The 23,067-nt window shown below is 41.4% G+C and overlaps 1 protein-coding gene across 3 annotated transcripts; it reads left to right on the top strand.

The window, feature by feature from the left end:
- The first annotated feature begins 12,164 nt into the window (after nt 1-12,164).
- Nucleotides 12,165-23,040, top strand: l3mbtl2 (L3MBTL histone methyl-lysine binding protein 2). Of its 3 annotated transcripts, XM_086302927.1 has the most exons (18): nt 12,165-12,303; nt 13,223-13,646; nt 13,729-13,834; nt 13,916-14,049; nt 16,071-16,146; nt 16,375-16,454; nt 16,767-16,884; nt 17,970-18,104; nt 19,194-19,282; nt 19,419-19,665; nt 20,063-20,130; nt 20,422-20,526; nt 21,080-21,227; nt 21,326-21,408; nt 21,533-21,767; nt 22,295-22,360; nt 22,453-22,587; nt 22,679-23,040. In XM_086302927.1, the coding sequence occupies exons 2-18, from the start codon at nt 13,293-13,295 to the stop codon at nt 22,972-22,974; spliced, it is 2,475 nt and encodes an 824-aa protein (XP_086159053.1). In that variant the 5' UTR covers nt 12,165-12,303; nt 13,223-13,292; the 3' UTR covers nt 22,975-23,040. The 3 variants fall into 3 exon arrangements, with proteins under 3 accessions (XP_086159053.1, XP_086159054.1, XP_086159055.1); XM_086302928.1 differs by lacking the exon at nt 22,295-22,360; XM_086302929.1 differs by lacking the exons at nt 12,165-12,303; nt 13,223-13,646; nt 13,729-13,834; nt 13,916-14,049 and adding an exon at nt 14,934-15,364.
- The last annotated feature ends 27 nt before the right edge of the window (nt 23,041-23,067 follow it).

Here is a 23,067-nt window from a genome sequence, read left to right as displayed (position 1 = left end):
GGACCGACACATCAAATTCACCAGGGAGGATATGAAAAGTGGCAGGTTAGCCTTCTTAGACTGTGAGATTTCCATCAGTAATGGGGGACATCTAAAAGCTGACGTGTACCGTAAACCTACACATACGGATCAGTATCTAAGGTTTGACTCTCATCATCCACTGGAGCACAAACTGGGTGTCATCAGGACGCTACAACACCGAGCGAACACCATCCCCACTGACACAGCGGCCAGGGAGGCAGAAGAACAGCACATCAAGAAGATCAAGAACATATTTCGCCATCTTACAATGGTGTGATTGCAGCCATTCCCCAACTCTCTGTGAATGGGACTCATGACCATTGATCAGTGGTCTTTGATCAGTGGGTTTTGGTCAGTGGTTGTTGATCAATGGTCATGAGAATTTGCATAATTATGATGAAGGAACTGACCTCCCAGCCCATTGTTCCTTCAGTGAGCTGGTTTCAGTCATTATGCAAATGTACTGTTTATAAGATTTGGGGAAACCTGCAGTCAGCTGAGACTGAAGAAGTCACTTGGATGAGTGACGAAATGTTTCTCCCACAAAACGCTACGTCCAGATGAACAGAATCGACTTTTGGAGATTTCCTTTCCTGGATGATTGAGAATGCATCAAGACAGGATTTCTTCTGGTTTTCTGTTAACAATGGCTTTCTTCTTGCCACTCTTCCATAAAGGCCTACTTTGTGCAATGCACGACTAATAGTTGTCCTATGGACAGATTCCCCCACCTGAGCTGTAGATCTCTGCAGCTCGTCCAGAGTCACCATGGGCCTCCTGGCTGCATTTCTGATCAGCACTCTCCTTGTTCGGCCTGTGAGTTTAGGTGGACGGCCTTGTCTTTGTAGGTTTACAGTTGTGCCATACTCCTTCCATTTCTGAATGATGGCTTGAACAGTGCTCCGTGGGATGTTCAAGGCTTGCGAAATCTTTTTGTAGCCTAAGCCTGCTTTAAATTTCTCAATAACTTTATCCCTGACCTGTCTGGTGTGTTCTTTGGACTTCATGGTGTTGTTGCTCCCAATATTCTCTTAAACAACCTCTGAGGCCGTCACAGAGCAGCTGTATTTGTACTGACATTAGATTACACACAGGTGCACTCTATTTAGTCATTAGCACTCATCAGGCAATGTCTATGGGCAACTGACTGCACTCAGACCAAAGGGGGCTGAATAATTACGCACACCCCACTTTGCAGTTATTTATTTGTAAAAAATGTTTGGAATCATGTATGATTTTCGTTCCACTTCTCACGTGTACACCACTTTGTGTTGGTCTTTCACATGGAATTCCAATAAAACTGATTCGTGTTTGTGGCTGTAATGTGACAAAATGTGGGAAAGTTCAAGGGGGCCGAAAACTTTTGCAAGCCACTGTAAAATATCATAATGTAACTTTAGGGTACAACAACTTGTCTCTTGTGAGGAAGCCTCTAACGCAGTCGTGTCAAATTCATTTTAGCCCTCGTGCCACGTGCTGCCAAATTTGAGGTCAAGCTTGGCTGGGCAGTAGCAGTATTCTGTAATAAAATGTACTTTTCCACATTCACTTATCCAGGGATTCAGTGGGCAAGAAACCTAGCCAGGGATATCTATACCCCCCTCTGTAGTTGGCTAATAGGGAAAATAGGGATAACGAGGCAAAGTAATTAAAATTAAAGCTGCAAGCAGCGTTATGAGGGCCCTCGCACCCCGGCATGTCGAGCCACGCCCAACACATAAAACCAGCACGTCCGATCTGATGTCACATTGATGGAATTCATGCATTTAATCACCAGCTAACATTTCACCTTATTCAACCATGATTATAGTCGTCCCACTAGGTGGCGCTCTAACCATTACTGACAAATGGCATAACAAACATTTCCGAGCTCGAGTCTCATCAAGCCTGTGAAGTTTGGGAGAGATTGGACAAATTTTGTTTTCGAGTGACAGCAGATTACTGCTTTTTGGCAAGTGATTGAAACCAGGTGCCGCCATGACCACCCCGTTTCCCTGAACGTAAAAAGCTTCGCAATTTAACATCACAAAGGTCTTTAGATTCCACACAGAGGAAATCGCATCAATCTGATGAAATCCCTTGGAGGAGTTCGTCAAAGAACGGTGCCTGAAAAGAGGGGAAAATGTCGCCGAAATTACACATTCATTTTAAAATGGCTGACTTCCTGTTGGATTTGGGATATTGCTCTAAGAGACTTTTTTGTACAACTTGATCTCTCCTATAAGCTTCCCAGATTTCAGACTCATACACAAAACACAGAGCAGGGGCTGATGATTTGAAAGTTTGTAGGGGGCGCTGTGGAGCCATTTTGCGCTATTCAAGGAAGGTGATCACATAACAACAAAGCCTTCGTCCCATTGGAGGTGTGCACCAAATTTCAAGGCTTTTTAAACTTTCCAAGCCCCTCAAAAGCCACTTCATTGTTCATGGTGAACAGCGTTGCCACCAGGGTGCGCCGTTCAGTTTAAAGTCACAATTTTCGCACTGAAGCATCATGAAGGACTGATGGTGATATTCACCGCTTTTGAGGTGGCCACGATGAACATGTGAAAATCAGTAAAACAAAGTGTAAGACATGACATTTCCTGTTCCCACTAGGTGGCGCTCTGCGTATTCCTGACAATGGGCACATCAATTTGTTCAGGGTGGGTCTGACATCATGCCTGTAAAGTCTGGTACTGTTCAGACTGGATTTCATTGAGTTACACTAATTTGTTTCTTCATGGCGAGACATCAAAGTTCGCCATGCTGCTGGGGTCACACCCTTTTGCTAAAAGTCACAGTTTTCACTGTAACCCAAGACCAACTCCTTAAGGCTTTCCTGGAGAAATTTGAGGCTCTAAATGTCACCCATCACAATACTGTACCCCAAAGTGTAAAACATGACATTTCCTGTTCCCACTAGGTGGCGCTGTCCTTGATGTCAAATATGGCAGTAGAAATATGTTCAGGGGTGGAGCCTTATCATATGTGTTCACTTTGGTCAAGGTCAGGAAATGTATGACAAAATGAGAGGCAATAAGATTTTCATGGCGAGTCATCGAAATTCGCCATGGCGCCACGGCCTCACCGTATTGGGAAAACTCAAAAGCTCCGCAATTTAACATGGCACAAGGGTGTAGTTGACACTGTCCAAAGATGAAGCTTATACGACCAAATCCCAAGGAGGAGTTCGAAAAAGTTCGAGGCATGGAAACGGTAAAATTAGAGCCAAAATGTCACCTTCACTTCTAAATTGCGGACTTCCTGTTGGGTTTGCATCAATGGGCCCCCAGACTTTTTTGTTCGACTCGGCATGATACACATGTGTGCCAGATTTCATACATGTAGCTCAAACTATGTGGTCGTAGGGCTGCATTTAACAAGGCATAGGTGGCGCTGTAGAGCCATTTCCCAGTGCTCATATGTAAAACCATTAAAATACAAAATTTTTCACCAGACCTGGCATGTGTGCAAAATTTCATGAGTTTTTGAGCATGTTTAGGCCCTCAAAAAGGCCCTTGTTTCGCCTGAATAATAGTAATAAGAAGATACAATAGGGCCTTCGCACTCTCGGTGCTCGGGCCCTAACTAAGGCTAAAGTACAATTATGTGGGGACACTGAAGCACTACCAAGCTAGCATCCCCAGGTTAGGATTCCCAAGCCGGTCAGTAGATGTAATGTCTCCACCGTGTCCTGAGTTCTCCTTGTGGGCCTCCTGAGGACTCCTCCCTGTTGGGCACCTCACCTGGGAGGTATCCAGACAGTATCTTAGTTTGATGCACAAACCACATCAACTTGCTCCTTTTGATTAGGAGGAGTATAGTGTTTATACGCTGAGTCCCTCTTGAATGACTCATCTACCCTATTTCTAAGAAAGAGCACAAACACCATTCAGAGAAAGTTTATTTCTATCTGCAATCTTATTCTTTTGGTCATTACCCAAAAGATAGAAATATAGATTTGCCAGTAAATAAACAGCTTCACTTTCACACTCAGCTCTCTCTTTACTACAACAGACACATGCAACATCTGCAACGCTGCAGATGCTGCACCAATCCATCTGTCAGTGTTCTGCCCCTTTCTTCACTCACTCATGAACAACACTAGTTGGGTCAGCAACTCATTCCCAATCCAAAGTGGGTTTTCCCCCGTTTTCTGGCTGAGAAACATAGCCTAATACTTGGAGGTGATGAGTCTTATCCCAGCCACTTCACACTCTGCTGCAAACTGCCCTTCAGTGTAAGCTGGAGATCATTATTTAATGAAGACAGCAAAACCATATCATCTGAAAAAACCAGAGACCAGATCCCGAGACCAGCAAAAGCAACACCCTCTGCCTATTGTCTACATCTAGAAATTCTGACCATAAAAGTTATGAACAGAATTGGGGACAAAAGGCAGACAAAGTGCAAAGCAAAGCAAACTTTCACAGCTATTGTGCAGGGACTGGAGCAATGGGACTAATATACCACACTCCTGAAGCACCCTTCATAGGAGCTTCCAAGGGACACAATGGAATTTTTTCTGTAAGTCCACAACAGAGATGTGGACTGGTTGGGCAAAATGTTATGCATCCGGTAATATCCTTTAGGGAATAAAGAGTTGGTCCATACTTACATGAACAGGACAAAAACCACATTGTCTCCTAAATCTAACATTTGACTAATGGGCAGACTCTCCTCTGCAGGGTAGTCTGTGGAGAACCTTCCTCCATGCGAAAGAATAGGCCTTCCCATGGAGGATGAGCTTCTGGCTCCATTTCTTGGAAAAAGGGACCACTATAACTTCTGCATGATTTTCCCTCCGGAGCCCGTAGGGACTCAGGGTGAATTTCACCCACCCGAGTTAAAAAACTCTCTGTTGTGTGGTTAACTACCACAAAGATGGCCGAGTCATCCCCCTCATCCACAGACTCTGCTTCCTCTACAGTAGGTGTGTCAGTGGGATTGAAGAGATCCTCAAAGTTTTCCGTCCAGCACCTAACAAAATCCTTTGTCCTAATCTTTCAGATTGTCACGGCCTGGAGGTTCAGCTGGTCGCTGATCATCTCTCTCTCTCTCGCCAGGGCGGAACTCATTATGGGTTCACGCCCTTGGCCCACGCCCTCGGAGGAGGAAACACCTGTGCCTCATCAGTGTGGATGGCATTTAAGCCAGGAAGCAACGGCTGTTCTTTGCTGGATCGTTGTGAGAATCGCGTCAGTGAAAGTCGAGCGTCTAGCAAGTGTTTTTCCATGTAGTTGTGTGTTTGGAATCTAATGAGCGTTTCTTTGTGTGCAGACCCTCTGGACTCTTTTCCCTGGTGTTCCCTGAGTGTTCGAGTGGATTCGTGTTTGGATTGTTTGGAGAGAGACGAGAGTGTTCACCTGGATTTCCCCCGGAGCCCTGCCCCTCTCACCTTTTGTAGATAGCACTGCCCCGCACCTTTGTAGATAGCACCGCCCCGCACCTTTGTAGGTAGCACTGCCCTGCACCTTTTGTATATACACTCATTGGACATTGTTCATTAATAAATTCTCTTGTGTGCATCAATCCCCGGAGTCCAGCACGTGAGTCCACCTTGTACACCGCGACACAGATTGAGGACTCAAATGCATATTCCAATTGCAGACAGAAATATACAAAGCAAACATTCAATTGCAAGGCTGTTATAAAAGTCCAAAGAATCCAAAGTCCATTTGTGAAGGGAAACTAAACATAATGACAGTATATGAGCACACAGGGAAACATACAGGAACATATACATATGTCACAACAAAGAGTCAAATGAAGCTATACTGTATTACCAAAAGTATTCACTCACCCATGGAAATCATTGAAATAAGGTGTTCCAGTCAATTCCACGTGTAAAAAATGAATAAATAAATAAAATAAAATAAAATAAAATAAAATATCTAGCACCTAGGCACACAGACTGCTTCTATAAATACTTGTGAAAGAATGGGTTGCTCTCAGAAAAGCTCAGTGAATTCCAGTGTGGTACCATGATAGGATGAAACCTTTGCAACAAGTCCATTCATAAAATTTCCTCACTACTCACTATTCCACAGTTGACTGTTAGTGGTATTATAACAAAGAGTAAGTGATTGGGAATGACAGCAAGTCAGTGGCAAAGTAGCAGGGTTCGTAAAATCACAGAGTGATCACAGGTGGATGCTGAAAAGCCAAGAGCACAGAGGTCCCCAACTTTTTGCAGAGTCAGTCACTACACACCTCCAAATTTCATGTGGCTTTCAGATTAGCACAAGAACAGCCCTTAGAGAGCTTCATGGAATGGGTCTCCATTTCCAAGCAGCTGCATCCAAACCTTACATCACAAAGCACAATGCAAAGCGTTTAATCTGATGGTGTAAAGCATGCTGCCATAGAACTTTAGAGCAGTGGAGACGTGTTAAATGGAGCGACAAATCAAGCTTCTCTGTCTGGCAATCAGATGGACGAGTCTGGGTTTGGTGAATGTCAGGAGAAAGGTACTTGTGGGACTGTACAGTGCCACATCCAAAGCTTGGTGGAGGGGTATTATGGTGTGGGGTTGTTTTTCAGAAACCGGCCTCAGCCCCTTAGTCCCCCTGAAAATTATTGTTAATGCTTCAACACACCAAGTTATTTTGGACAACCATATGGGAGCATATTTGGGATGGCTCCTTCCTGTCCCAACATCACTGCACACCAGTGCACCAAGAAAGGCCAATAAAGACATGGATGAGCTAGTCTGGTGTGGAATCCTGACTACAACTCAATAGAACAACGTTGGGATGAATTAGAGCATAGACTGCGAGCCAGGCCTTTTGTCGAACATCAGTGTCTGACTTCACAAATGTATGTGCTTTCTGCAAGAATGTTCACAAATTCCCATAAACACACTCTTGTAGAATGTCTTCCCAGAAGAGTTGAAGTTATTATAGCTGCAAAGGTTGTGCCAATATCACATTAAATGCCACGGATTAGGAATGGGATGTCACTCAAGTTCATATGCATGTGAAGGCAGACAAGCAAATTCTTTTGGCAATGTAGTGTGTGTATTCAAGCTGGCCAGGCAGGATGACTCTGGTTGCACAGAGTGGTGGCGACTAGGTTGATAAGTGATAAGGAGAAAGGGAATTAGCAAGGACCATGCTTCCCTTTTGAAGAGCTAGAGGAAGTGGGCTCTGGAAAACATGTGGCAGCCATTGTAGCAAGTGGGTGATCACCTGGTTGCGCAGCAAGCCTACAACCAGCTAGCAGGAAGGACCAAAGTTAAGGAGGAACTAGGAAGGTGTGGTACAACTTTACTGGTGACACTTTTTGTTTTTATGGTTTACATGTCCAGAGGAGTTTCCCTAAAGACCAGCCCATACTCAGGAGTGAGCTATGGCTTAAGATCAATAGTCACCTTTAAGAAGGAAAGAGCCACTTGCTGCTGTCCAAAGGCTTCATTTTGTTGGTTGTGGTATTCAATTATAATCTAAATTGAAGACTCAAATGCAGGCAGAAATAATTACAAAAATTAAAAGTAACAACAACCAACTATGGCAACCAAACAGAACATCAAATAACAAGATTAAAGACTAACAGATAAGTGTTAACAAGGTCCCCTGCCTATCCAGGCCTGCTTAGAATGGTTTGTCAATGAGCTAAGGATGAACAATACACATGAACCAGTCTTTAATATCAGTTGATGAGATTTTTTTTTTGTTTATAATATGTTTAGAAACAGTAGTTAACATAGGATGGATCTTTAAATCTCTTTGATGAAAACAAAACAAAAAAAAAACAGCAGCCTCAGGGAGCAGAAAACTCCAGGAAGGTTTGGCTTTGAAACCAAAACCTTCTTCCTGTGAGGCAACTCCTCTAACCACTGCACCATCATGCTGATGCAATAGACTGTCCAATGAAACTTATCATAATGCATTGAAGGCTTTCCAAACAGCTTAAGATAGGCCAGTCCTTAAAATCTAAGAGTAAAATTACAACTTTTCCCAATTTCTTTTTCAATCGTACTAAGCATAGATAGTTTCATAATGTTATGCCTTGAAGAAATGGTGTAAAGATGTACTTTGTAAACCTGGAGACTTTATATGGTTTATGCTTTATATATTGCTCAGCTGGTCATCTACTAATTGGAAGGTTGGTGAGTCGATCCCTGGCTGCTCCAGTCTCCAGCCTGCATACTTAGGTACTCTCGGGCAAGATACTGAACCCAAAGGTGCTCTGTGATTCGTTCATCACAGCATGAATGTGTGTGAATGTTTGCTAGAAAGCACTTAGGTGCAAAAAAAGTGCTGCAGTGAATGAGGTATGTATAAAGCACTTAGAGTGCTATATAAGGACCAAGCCACTTACCATCTTTTTGTACCTCAAAAAGGTTCACGTAATTATGAAAAAGAATAATATGAAAAAGGGTAAAAATTAGTGCATTTATTCCATATTCAGGAAGTAGTTTTACCTTACCTTTAGGGTCCAGTAATGACTAGTGTTTGGTAATTGCACACACTAAGAAAGAAATGCACTTTTACTACACCTGCGATTTCTCAGAGTGTGGGTAACAGTAAGCCAGATGTTCTGATAGCTGAAATGTTCTTCTGCAATTCCAGAATGTGCCATTTTAAGTTTGTTCGATCAGAATCAGTCATCTTTGTTTCTTTGCTATGTGGCCATGCAAAGAAAAGAAAAGTTCTTTCAAAATATGCAGTATACATATATGATAGGTAAAAAGTAAGAAAAAGCAAGTTATAGAATGTAGTCAGTATGTTCAGCTATTAAAAAATAGTTTAGTTTGAGATCTGTGGTTTGCCTGTTTGCTAAAAAGCCCCCAAAGCAAAACGACAACAACAAAAATCTGATGAATATTCTCCAAGTGTGGTCATTCTATCATTTTTCATATAACTGCAAAACTAGTGGCATCACCATCTGTTAATGTTAGCTATCTTACACATTTAATTACCTAAATTTTGTTTGGGATTAAAAGATTATAATATTGCACATCAAAAATGAAGCAAAACAACAGGCACTACAGTACGGTAAAGTACCAAGTCTGAGCAGCAATTTGAGTACACTTACATTAGTGCACCAAAACGTGATTAGATCTTGTTTAATATTCTGTGGAAAAGTCAATAAAGTCCAAAATTTTCCTCCAATTACATTCAGTTGGTATCAAGTATAAACAAATTGTTCATTAGCCCGATCAGGTCACAGGGTCACCAAATTCACTGGTCTTTTTTTAGATGTAGCTTCCAAACCATCCTGTTCCAAAATAAAACTGTCAACACACTGCACGACTTGCATTGTGTCCTTTAAGAAGAATTCCCCAGTGACATGCCGCTCAGCAGATGATACCAACTATAGAAAATATAGTAGCTGTTAAGAAAATTACAGAATGTTGCACTTTTTAATGATTTCTTCGTTCTTTAACAATAATTAGACAACAAATTTGATTTCCTTACATACCGATCACAAAGCTCAAGAAAGCTCCCTCAACCTTTTCAGATATTGCTCATACCTCCTTGTGTTTGTTCTTTCTACTAGAAGGTGTGGCATCATTTGTCTAATCCAGAGTGTAACATTTGGTCTTTGTGCATTTAGTCATTTTATTGTGGTTAGACTCTGCAAGACTTACATAGATGTTTGCATTTACCAGTTACAGTGTGTTAATCTGAGGTGTGAATTCACTGTTTGAGTTGCAACACAATTTTCAGTCCTCTGCTGCAATATCCGTTTCTAAATCTTTGCTCCAAATATTTAATTTTATTCTTTTCTCAAACAGTCCTTTGTGAAATAGAACATTTTCCCAGCACTCTGTGAAAAATTAAGTGCATCTCATGATTCAGCAGTTTGTAAAGCCACCTTTAGCAGCAATAACATGAAATGCTCGCTTTCTGTATGACTTTGTCAGTTTCTCACATCGTTACAGAATCATTTTTGGCTCACTCTTCTCTCACTTGCTCTGCAACAGTCAGGCTGAAGTCTGGCCTTTGACTCGGTCACTCCAATACTTTGATTCTTGTTGTAGATTTGCTGGAGTGCTTGGGATCGTTGTGATGTTACATGACCCGATTTGAGCCAAGCCAAGCTGGCCGTCGCACAGATGGCCTCACGTTTGACTCTAGAATACTTTGGTACACTGAGGAGTTCATGGTTGACTCAGTGATTGTGAGGTGCCCAGGTCCTGGTGGCTGCAAAATAAGCCTAAATCATCACCCCATGTTTGACAGCTGGTGTGAGGTGTTTGTGCTGATATGCTGAGATTAGTTTTGGTCAAACATGGTTCTGTGCATTATGACCAAATATCTCTATTTTGGTCTTGTCTGTTCCAAAGACATTGTCCCAGGAGTTGTGTGGTTTGGTCAGATGCAACTTTGCAAACCTAACCCTTGCTGCCATGTGTTTTTAGAGAGCAGGCAATCCTTCCAAATAAGGGTTTTTCTAATTGTACTGTAACAAACTTTATAATTTAGCATGCTATAGAGGCCTGTCGAGGCTCTTGGGATTTTTTGCTGTTTCTCTGTTTTTTTGCTGCAACATCCACTTCTGAGAAGTTGATTAGCAAAACCTAACTGCTACTTATCCTGTTAATTTCTGTATTAGCAGTATCGGTATACTTAGTTTTTCACAGGACTGCATACAATCCTAAGCAAACTTTATTTTTTAACACGACTTTGCTTTAATGTGGTTTAACAAAACTTCTCAGCTGTCAAAATTATAAGTAAATACAAGCAAATTAATTTAAATAATTTTAATTTGAAATTTTAAATATTTCCAAGCCTCACAAAACTTAAATCTAGCATCAGTGTCAGAGCAGCTGTACCTGTAACTGCTGTCAAGACATCCCTAACTGAATACATTTGATGAAGACAGTTTCAAGATTAGGAAACAAAACATTATATATTTGATTTTGTTTGTGTGTTTATTATGATTGAAGTAAATGTGTGTCACTCTTTAATAGTAATATTTGTATTTTAATATATATAAATACAAATATTATTATATAATATATTTTAATATATATTCAAACTGACTTTAATAGAAACTACACATTCTTGGCATTGTCTCAGTTTGCTTCACACTAGTTTCCCTTAATTAAAAGGTGTCACCAGTAAAGGTGCACCGCACGATCCCGCTTCTTCCTCCGTACTTCTTTTTGGGAACCACACATGTGAATACCATCACTTCATCTACTCTTCTTCTCATGAAGACACAGCAGCTACTGCCAAATCACATTCAAATGGTCTAACATCCATTCCTCTGAGTTTTATTTTTCTTATTGATTTAGTTTAGCAGTGGTTGCTTTTGGAGCAGTCACCGCGGGGAATGATTCTGAGGGTGCTTCTCCAAAAAGCTGATGATGAGATGTTTCAGCTCTGAGAAACACAGATGGATCTTCCATTCTAAGGTGCTGACCAGCATTTCTCTTTAGTTAGTTAAGCAGTTCTTGCAAAAATATGGCTAAGTACAGTAGACAAAAAATACTTTTTGCTGTCTATCAGCACTACTTAGGAGCAACACAACTCGAAGTCAAGGAATTTCACCAATCAACTTTTAAGCTGTTATGTCCCAGCAATACTAACTCAACACAAAATCAAGACTGACACCAGAGTTTTTTGTTTGTTTGTTTTTCAGAAACACAGGGATATTTTTTAATCATTACACATTCAAAGCTGAAACTTGCAAGCAGGAGAGCATTACAGCATCCTTCGTGAAGTCTGCCTTTATCCACACCTTGTCAGTAACTTTTTTCATAACTAGCAATTAAGCCCGGGCAACGCCCAAAGTCTACACTGCCACTGCAAAGCCATTAGGAGTTGCAGGGGAGCATAACAAATCTCGCATGTTAAGAGACAACAAAAATGACTGCCTCATAGAGATACTGCCATTTGTTGTCAGTGCTGACCCCAGCAGCGGTTGCTTTAAGTAATCTAAATTACAAAACATATTTTACTTAATATTTGTTTGTATATTTTGCCTCATTATTGGTTATGTTTATTTATTTTTCTACACTGTGCAAAGGCCTAAGATTAATAATAATTGAATAGCAAGGTGTCCGCAAACTTCTTTTTCATAGACCGACAGAAGGCTATTTTTTTCCAGCAAACACCTGAATGCCTGTAAAATGACTTATTTGTGACTAGGAGAGCGACTTTTTTCCAATTGTCGTAAAAACATCAACTCCCAGAATTCCTTGCACACGCGTAAGTAGATGACGCTAAATGTGAGCGACCACATTACAGTACTGGGCAGCTATGAAGATACATTAACATTTGATACCAAAATCAGTTTGTACACCTAAGAGACATTTTACTGAGTGCCAGCAGTCACTAACCTCCTGTAAGTACACGTTTGAAGTCATGACGAGCAAAGTGCAGCTTCATAACTGCACACAAGTACTTTTAGCATTGTTATCACTTAGCTTTGGTGTACAGTAGTTACATTGTTTACGTTTTGACTCAACTTATGAAGCAGTCAGCTGTAACTGTGCTTTAACGGCGATATTAGAAATAATAATAACGCTGACGAAAGGGCCGCCTTTTCAAGACAAACTTCTGTTTGTCATGTTTCACTGTCTTGTGTTTGTTAAACATTATGTCGACATTACAGATAAAATAAAGTGCGAAGCTTCCTGTCATTTTAATGTAGGTTTTTCAATGTAGAGAATATTATAATGAGGCAAATAGAGCCAATACACACTCTCCGGCCACTTTGTTAGGTACACCTTGCTAGTAGTGGGTTGGACCCTCTTTTGCCTTCAGAAGTGCCTTTATTCTTCATAATGCTGGAAACATTTATCAGAGATTTTGGTCCATATTGACATGATGGCGCCACAGTTACTGCAGGTTTGTGATTACGGAGGCCATTTGAGTACAGTGAACCCATTGTCATGTTCAAGAAACCAGTTTAAGGTGATTTGAGTTTTGTGACATGGTTTGTAATCCTGCTGGAAGCAGTGACCAAAGGATGTGTAAACTTTGTTCAGTGGGGTGGAAATGGTCAGCAGCAATATTTAGGTAGGTTGTGCCATCTTAGCGATGATCAGCATACCTTGGTTGCAAAATTTCCAGGTTATAGCACTCTGGGAATTTTTCTTTGACCCCTGGGGTCAGAGAAGAATTTTTACCTAGAGAACTGCTGCTCACTGGATATTTCGTCTTGTTTGGACCATTCTCGTAAACCCTAGAGATGGTTGTGTGTGAAAATTAGAAAGCCAACTGCCGGTTGGAAGATACAATTATTTCTTTTCTTTGCACAGCTCAGAGAACAAAACAGCACAACTGAGAAGAAGAAAGGATCCATGAAAGGCGCTCATGGTGTAAGCTCCGATGATGCCTTACCACTGCGTGGCTTATGGATGTGGAAAAACTACCGAAGATGGCGTAACCCTGTTTAAATTCCCCAAGGACCCTGAAGAGTTTCGGAAATGGGAGAAGCAGGTCCAGCGCACCCGCATGCAGTGGGTTGCCACACCCAATTCTTACCTTTGCAATGAGCATTTTGGCAAGGAGTACTTTGAACCCAGACTGGCAGCGGGGCCTCTGAAGCTGAGGCCGGGAGCTGCTCCTACAGTGTTTGTCCGTCCGCACTGTCCTTCCTGCAATGGCGCGGGCTGCGGTAGCTGCCTGCCTTCTATCCAACACAGGACCATTTCAGCTGAACCAAGAGAGCAAACCATTAGTGTGAGTAGCAATTATTTTGGACTGTTGGGGGGGCTTACACCTACTGTTTACAGGTGGGATGTTTGTTTTTTTTCCTTCATAGGCTGGATACAATGAAATGGCACCCAAAGAGCGTGAGGATGCTAATGAAAGAGGTAAAGAACGACATCTGACAGGAGGAGGGTTAAAGGTGCTAAACGAGCGACCAGGTGAGGTGCACCTGCACTATTAACAATGTTCATAATGTTTTACATTAAACAAAAACTTTTTTGATTGCTTTTTTTTCACAGTGGTTTGTGAGATGTGTGGAACAACCGGGAATATCAACAACTTCTATTCAAAGACTAAGCGCTTCTGCAGTACATCCTGCTCTCGTTCTTATTCATCAAACTCTAAGAAGTCATCCATTCTAGCACGTCTGCAGGTCAGAAAGAGTTTGACTTTTTCTAATGTATTTATTTATGTATTTTTGAACACTGGGGACCACCAGAAGGGCAGTTTGAATTAGCTGCCAAGCCTTATTCAATAATCCATTTTGGGAGTTTGACACAGTCAGTGTCACCGGATTGGGCAAAGAGATGTACTAGTTTTTCCATTCGTGAGTGTGTTGCTCAGCAGCTCAGACAGGTGTGGGATTATCTGAAATCCTGTAGTGAATCCATGAACGGCTTCAGCACGCTACTTTCAATGTCACAAATCTATGAATTATTGAAAATTACTGAAATCAATTGCAAAAAATTCACTCATTTTAAAAGCTGAAAGTATGAAATGTTTATTTTTTTATTTGGGATTTTGGCGCTATAGTTATCTAGATAGATTATCTGATCCCCTGCTGAATTTCCAAAGAAATGAATGGTCACACCATCCCCGCAGTCAAGCACTGAAGTGGATTTGTTGTGCTTTGGGCCTGGTTTTCTGCAAGGAATACAGGGCGACTTCACTGCATTGAGTCAGCAATGGATGGGGGCATGTACCGTAAGGTCTTGGATGTGAACCTCCTTCTCTCAGACAGAACACTGAAGATGGGTTTGCCAGCATGACAGTGACCCAAAAGACCCAGTGCTGACCGCGGTAGCACTCTGGAAGCTAACTGAAACTAAAGTGAAAAACAAAAACTCAAAGCGAAATAAAAACCATTCAGAAATATCTTGTACATCTTTACAGACCTGAGTAGATGCCTGCAAAGTATTAAATGTAATTTTAAGGCATTTTTCAGCAAATTTATTTCACCATAGTTAGTAATATTGAACACAAGGTGGCAGTATTTGCAAAAAAGGCTGTTTACCTGTGAGCGCTGCAGAAAAATAACAAGTAGAAGAAGAAGAAGACCGCGCTGGACTTAAATACCTCTGCGGGGACGTGTGAGCCTGTGTCCGTCTTTCCTAACTCGGTACAGACCTCTCTGTTTCCTAAAAACTGAAATGGTTCACAAGTGTTGCGTCGAGACCTGCTTATCCATAAAAAGGCCAAACATCGTCTTTCATCGGTTTCCACTTAGCGACCAGGAGAAGCTGAGACAATGGCTCTTTACCCTGAACATGGACCCAAGGACCCCCCGTTACGTCCTCGGCAAACTCTTCGTGTGCCAGAAGCATTTTCAGCCGGACGACTACTACGACGTGCAGAACCTACCGAGCCGCCGGGGCCGGCTTCTCAAGCCCACCGCCGTCCCCGCGCAGTTCACACATGCCCACTATTCAGAGGAAGACCACCCTACGAATATATGGCTGCAGAGACAGGTGAGGCAGGACATTTGTACTGAAACCCCACATGCCAGGGCTCTCAGCCCAGGCTTAAGGCCCTCGTTTCCGGACGTTGTTTTTCTTCTCTTGGCTCTGCAGAAGAAGATGCCACACCCACATATCGTTCAAACCTTCTGTTTGTAAAGGGCAACCAATCAGAGAAAAGTGGCTTTAAAGCAGTTGTTGTTAAGAAGAGAGGTTGTTTTGTTTTTTTTAGACAATGAATGTGCAAAGGCCCTAGAATAAGATAAATAAGGAATTCTTTAATTACCACTCTAGTGATGCCAAAGAATAAAAAATACAGAACTGGAAATGACCATTATGTCCCATTCAATGTGGTTTGACCTACCAAAAGCTGCTACATAGCCTTGTCTTCACTTTCATACTGACGAAGAGAAGGGTACCTGGAGAGCAGATCCTCTGTAAAGGCCTGTACGAAGTTTTGAGTTACAAAGGGTGATCTCAATATTCATTGGAATTCATGATCCATCCTTGTCCAAACCTCATGAAATTAATCTTTGCATAGTTTTGCTGACAGACAGCACCTCTGCGTGCCATTAGAGGCATAGTGTAGGCAGAGTGGTTTTTTTGGTTTTTTTTTATCTGATTGTGACTTATACCATGCTCTCTCACGGTTTATGCCAACTTTATGGATATAAGAGGCTCTGAGAAATATTTCTTTTCCCCCTCTTTGCTTCTTTAGGGAAAGCCCCCAACGAAAAAAGCTACTGTGCTGAATAAAGTGAACAAAGCTCCTCCAGCAGCCACCGGAGTTGATGGTAAAGTCACCGAGCACGCTTGTTTGCATGAAATAATTTTTTATTTTATTTTTTTTAACACAACCTGTTTAACCTGCTGCAATCGGCACATTTCATGTGATTTCCAATTTGGTGCCAATGAACCGACACAAGATGCAATATTGGCGACCACCTTCTGTTTACGAGGGGCAGCCAGTCAGAAAAAGGTGGCTTAAAGAGAATTATTTTCTGTCTCCTTCCATTGCGTAGCTGCTGTTGCTTCTTTCGACTGGACCGCATACTTGGAGAGAGAAACGTCTCTGGCTGCATCTGTCTCCTGCTTCAGACACGTGAGTCTGTTCTGCAGTTCTTACAAAGACTTACAGCTAAGAAATTATCGTCATAGCGACATATTGTTCTTAACCTTTGTGGAAACCTCGTTCTACCATCGATGTTAACAGTTAAGGGAACTGACTTAATAATCAAATAAAGGGAAACTCAAATGGCTTATTAGGATTATATTGCTGTTTTCATGCCGTCATCAGCAGAAGAAAACAATAGAAAATTGAGTTTCTCTTGAAAATGCTGGAAAATAAGATGGTAGTACATAAAAGCTTCACACAGATGATCCATAAGGAATTTTCTGGCTTCACCCCCTACAGGCTCCCCTTTGTGCCCAGTGGGATGACATCACCATGGGGATGAAAGTGGAGGTGCTGAACACGAATGCCATCCTCCCCAGTAAAGTCTACTGGATTGCTACAGTTATCCAGATTGCAGGTGTGTGCATCTTTCTGCCAACAGTTAACAGCCCAATGAACCACAAATCATTTTTATATATTAATGTTACATTTAGTTTCTTATTTTTCATTAGTGAATTTTATTTGTCTCTTGGCTAGACCCAAATCTTAATGCCTCTTGCAAAGCTTAAAACTTGGTTTGCTGTACTTCTCATGGTGCTGAATATAAAGTGCAGCATATTCATAACCAGAATAAATTGTGCTATGAGACTGGAGACGATATCTGGAGCACTTAAAAATCTTAAAAAGAAATCTTTTGGTAGATTTTTGTAATACCAAATGTTGCACTGACCCGAGAGATCATCATCTTCTTTACAGCAGTAAATGTGTGAACCGCTTATGTTGTTGCACTCATATAGCGCACATTTCAGGTTTAACGCTGTGATAGCAGCTTACCTTTTTGCTCAGATGACTGAATCTATAATTTAAATCACTGTAGCATTTGTTCGGAGCTCTGCTCCAATGAGAATTGATCGTAAATGAACCCTTAATGTTATGAAATTTTGTGCAAGCTAAGAGAACACGTGATGAACCAGGCTTTGTTGAGGCATGTTGGGGTAAAGCTGCCAAACAGATCAGACTAGTGAATCTATTCATGCAGATTTTAAGTCTCAGTGACCATTGAAGTTTAGTTTTGTCTACAGATTTGTACCAAAGACCGGGAATAAATTGGTATCAATATGGTTTGTACCAGAGTGAAAAGTGCCTCAACAAATGGTGTTTGTATCTGTATTTGTCTAACATAGCTGTTCTCCTCTGATGAAACAGCCGGTGTCTGCAGAAAACATCTGACACTGGTGCGTCAGATGCATCCAAATGTGATATGCTATTTGTAAAAGTTGCATTAACGGGCTAAGTTGGGTCAGTTATTACTGCCAATTAGTTTGATCTTGGCGTGAGCTCGATTCTGTTTGGTTGTTCACTCATCTGTCTCATGAACTCATCCAGGTTAGCAGTTAGAATTTTTTGCCTGGAACAGTTCAGGATGTTAACTTCCACACAGTGAAATATATTTTGGTAAAGTAGCAACATTGGCAGGTAACTCTCGTCCTTTCTTGTCTGCAGGATACAAAGCCCTGTTGAGATACGAGGGCTTTGAGCATGACAGCAGCCATGATTTCTGGTGCAGCCTCGTTTCAGGAGAGCTCAACCCGATCGGATGGTGCGCAATGACCAGCAAGCTGCTGGTACCCCCACAAGGTTAGGATTCACATTCAGTTTGCTTTTAAAAATGGCGCCTATGCTCTGTTTGGTCCTAAATCAACTGCTTCATCCAGTATTGGTTGACCTTGGTGAAGGTGTTTTTGTTTATTCTTTAAATCCTCAAAAGAATAAGAGCAGGTGAGCGAGTTATCTGAAGTGATAATGTGAACTAGTGGTCGTTGACCAGACAAATGAATGCTGATCATCAGCTCTGTGATTAGAGAATATATGAATGACTCTAACAGACAAGAGCTTCTGTCTGAGTATTTTCACTGGTTCGATTTGCAGTTAAGGTGATATCGCAAAATCAAGACAACAAATAACTGATGCAGCAAATGGGCAGGAAATTAAATACAAAGGCAATTTTCTCAGTAAGAAGAAGAGAAGTCTTTGTAATGCACTTTTCTACTAGCAGATCAAAAGATAAATAAAATATAAAGTACAGATAAAATGGAAGAAAGACATGTTGCCTGTAGCTTAACAGACGTTAAAAGACAGAGAAATGTAAATGGAGGATGATATAAAACTTAGTAGAGGTAAAAGAGCAGCAGAAAACATCCTAAAAATCTAAAGTAATAAAAAGTGACAAATGTGTCATTTTCTGTTGTTAACAACTAGAAATTGATCTTATCTTTTATACGGTTTCAGGTTAAATGTGTTGTTTGTATGTCATACTTTTATATTTTTTATTTATACAGGTAGTCCCAATGTCACATTTACAAAAAGGACCTGTTTCTAACAAACATATTAAAATTACAACAATAAAAAACAGTAAAATAGCAATAAAATAACAAAAATAAAGATTCTTTAATGTGTACACAGTCATAGGAAAAAGTTCCCAGTGATGACTTCACTAGGTCATTTGTACTCTTTTAAAGTCTGCAAGTGAAATTAATTGAGAGAGCTATAAGTCCTGTGAGATGGAGCAGAAAAGGAGAATGCCTCTCCAAGTTTCATCACTGAAACTTTGTGTAATGAAGCCCTGAGACCACACACTATGACTAAAATGTTTATGTAACATGTAATATGAAAAATAAGAGGGGAATAAACCACAAAGAGACTTTTCTTGTTTGATGATTTGCGTAGATCTGAAGCAGGACATCCCAGACTGGAAGGAGTATCTGATGAAGAGGTTGGTGGGGGCCCAAACTCTGCCTGTTGATTTCTACCTGAAGGTACTGCCTGATGTTATGAATTGCCCTGTATGTCATAAAGAGTGTAATGGATTAAATGAAATAGAAGTCACTGAATTAAGCACATAATCAGCAACTTTCTGTCACTCTGCCGCCCTCCCGCTTTTCTTTGTTCCAGCTTGCAGAAAGCATGAAGAACTCTTTCAGGACGGGCATGCGCGTGGAGGTGGTGGACTCCAAATACGTGAGCCGGACACGCGTGGCCATCGTGGACTCCAACATCGGTGGCCGTGTACGCCTGGTGTACGCGGACCAAAGTGACACCCCTGAGAACATCATCTCAGACTTCTGGTGTCACATATGGAGTCCCCTCCTGCATCCGATAGGCTGGTCCAAAAAAGTGGGTCATGACATCAAAGCGCCTGGTAAGTATGAAAACGGGTTCTCCACTGGAGCTGAAGATGTGTGGTACAGAACAAAAACTTGCAAAAGGAAATTAACTTTGATGTAGGAAACCAAGCAGTCAGCAGTAAAAACAGGATTAATCAACTTTAAGGGGAAAGAAATATTTGGAGACACACTCGGACTTTAGAAAAGGATACTGGACCTCAGCGTAACACTAGCAGTGTGGATCATTTTATTTGTAATCACAGTGAAAGTTTTTATGACCTGAAACTGCACAGATGTTGAACTAAATACATGATTTTAAAGATTTCTGTTTTCTGAAATGTAACATGTACTGTGCTGGTGATAGAAGATTACTTTGCTTTTTCCTCTTAGATTTGTTGTAGATTAAAATATGAAACCTTCTTATTTTTATAGCAAACAATCTGGAGTCTTCCAGTGGTCTGAGGGGCAATTCTGACAGTACGTTCATGCTCTTTAAAAAGGTAAGGAAGTATATGAACACTGACGTAAGTCATAGTCGAGTGTACTATAAGGTTAGCAGTAAATCTGCACTTGATTGTGGTGTAGTTTAGAAAATCATAGGATTCATTAAATGTATTTATTTTTTATTTCTCCATGTTTTACCCCCAAAGTCCAAAAGCTGCGGATTGTTTGAGTCAGAACTCAAAAATAGCTGAAGTAATCATCGTCGTTACTAAGCTTATGCTCATTTCAGTTCAAGTTTAAGCTTTACCTCTTCACTGTTTCACATGAATGTAATGTATTGTCCTCAGCTGAGGTTCACCTACATGGAGGGAACTTTCTTTGAAGAAGGAATGAAGCTGGAGGCCATTGACCCGCTCAACTTGGGAAGTATCTGTGTGGCCACAGTACACAAGGTGAGGTAGCTGTTGTTGACTTTGTTTATGTGTGTTTGTGATTCATCATCTGTCACCTAGGTTTGGTGTTTCCCAGAGATTTAGATGCCCTTGTAACTGTAACAGCTCATAAATGAGCTAATGGCAGGGGTATCTTCTGTAAACTCAGCAGTATAATCAGCTGCTTCTTTAGTGGGTCTCTCATCATGTGGATTAACTCCTTCATACGTGCACTGTGTTTATACAGCGCTTTGCATTTAATTATTAATCTTGCTTTCTTCCACAGCGTGTCTTCTTTCCTGATAGTTGGGGTTTTCTCTGTATTATTTTAGGGTCTTTACCATAAAATAGAAAGCGCCTTGATAGAGGACTGTTTGAATTGATTTCATCTTGATCTGCAGCTGGTACTTCTTGCTGAAGCCTTGTTGTGCTCAGCATAGCATTACAAAAGCCAGTTCTCCACCCGCTGCAGGTTCTTGTTGGTGTGTTCCTCCACCTAACAGCTGGATTGTAGAGATCGTATCTCTACTGCTGGTTTTCCTCTCTCTGACTCTACTCCTCTTTTTTTCCCCAGGTGCTGTTTGATGGGTACCTGATGGTGGGCATTGATGGCACCATATCAAACAATGGCTCAGACTGGTTTTGTTACCATGCTTCCTCTCACGCCATTCTTCCAATTAACTTCTGTAAAAAGAACAATATCCCTCTCACTGTACCCCCAGGTATGTTTTTTCTGTTTCTTAGTTTGCAGGTTAACTTGTCTGCTGGTGCTGAAATGCTTCACCATATATTTCCTGTCGCTTTATGCATTTCCTGGCAGGTTACGATGCTCAGACCTTCACCTGGGAAAAGTACCTGGAGGAGACCAAAGCAAAAGCTGCGCCCGTGAGACTGTTCAATGCTGTAAGATGTTGTAGGATGACCTTGCCATCACATGTTTTATAAGTTGAATTAATAGGACAGGATGGCTTCTTTTCAAATGTATCTATTGATGTAAAAACACTAATAAATATGACACTTCTTTCAGGACTACCCAGGTCACAGCTTCTCCCCCAACATGAAGCTGGAGGCCGTGGACCTGATGGAGCCACGGCTCCTGTGCGTCGCCACCGTGAAGCGCTGTGTCGGCCGCCTTCTCCTCATCCACTTTGACGGCTGGGAGGATGAGTTTGACCAGTGGGTTGACCACCAGTCTCCAGACATCTACCCAGTTGGCTGGTGTGAGCTCATGGGCTACCAGCTCCAGTCACCTCCTGGAGTCGGTAAATACAGCGGACTGTAACACTGTGTTTTGAATCAACATGTAGAGCACTGAAGTGATGTGGGTTAATGCAGGAGTACCGAGGCGTTCTGATTAAAGGGGATTAATGGCCAAGGTTTCAATAGATAAGGTCAGAGTATGATGAGGTAATCCCCATGAGCCAAAAGCTTGGCTTGAGACGCCTCTAAATGCTGCATTTCAGTTTTTTTCTCATCTTGGATCTGTGTGATGTCACACAGAAAGCACATATCCTCGACACATCTGCGCCAAAGCTATTTTGGGCTATGAATAACGCTAACTCCTCTAGTGGTGTACCACAACAATAGTCTGAAAATCTGGAAATTAGCGTAAAAGGCGCTCTTTAACCGCATTTAGACTTCAATTTTGATTATAAATACAGCAACAGTTCACTACACTCACTAAGCTCCAGCCTTAAACTGTCACAGACAGAAGTGACTGGTTGATGAGTGATGCATAGATGTTTCTGAGTGTGAAACAAAGTGACTGGTGTTTCATTCTGTTTTCTAGCTGACTTAATTGAAAAGCAGCTGGTGCGGAACAAGAAATGCCGGCGCTTTTCTTTCGGGAGAAAGAGTAGGTTTTATTCAGAAAAGTATATGTAGTCTTGTATCGGTAATGTCTTACTTGACACATGAGAATGATCTCCTTTTCTTTGCTTTTTGTAGAAAAGAAGCACACAAAAAAGAGGCTTTCACAGGACCAAGCTCAAGACGGTGCTGATCAACACACCGAAAGTCCTCAAAGCACTCCTCCAAAAGTGCCACTCATCCAGCCCAAGACTGAGCCAGAGGAGCAGGAGAGTAAGAGACAATTCTCAAATGAGTCATTTTTTCCTCATTTGCATGCTAGTTGCCCATTTTGGTAAATTTGCTGACTTACTTGTCTTAATAGTCGTTGCAGTGAAGGTGAAAGTGGAGGAAATGGAAACGGAGACCCCCATTAGGCCACCGGACAACTTTGAGCAAGACTCTGTGTGCATAATCAAACAAGAAGAGGGAGGGCAAAGCAGCTTGGATAATGTAGAACAGGAGAAGACGGAGCAAAGTAAAACTAAAGACGTGGCCGAAGACGATGCATCACTTGAAGACCGGTGTACCGGTGATAGCAACACTGATCAGAGTGAAAATGAAAGAATGGACAAAGAGGAGTTGAGCCAAGAAGACGACAGTACCATGGATGAATCATAGAGAATAAAAGAACCAATATAGCTGAATCACTCCAATGAAAAAAGAATTAAACAAATAAATAAAAAGACTTTATCAAAAAGATTTTGACTCTGA

Source organism: Aulonocara sp. 'chitande type north' Nkhata Bay, linkage group LG8 (genome assembly GCF_057382095.1).
Source record: "Aulonocara sp. 'chitande type north' Nkhata Bay isolate Kocher_YH1m ecotype deep benthic linkage group LG8, A_spYH_male_GT1.1, whole genome shotgun sequence".
Classification (NCBI taxonomy): domain Eukaryota; kingdom Metazoa; phylum Chordata; class Actinopteri; order Cichliformes; family Cichlidae; genus Aulonocara; species Aulonocara sp. 'chitande type north' Nkhata Bay.
This window is presented reverse-complemented; position numbering and strand designations above follow the sequence as displayed.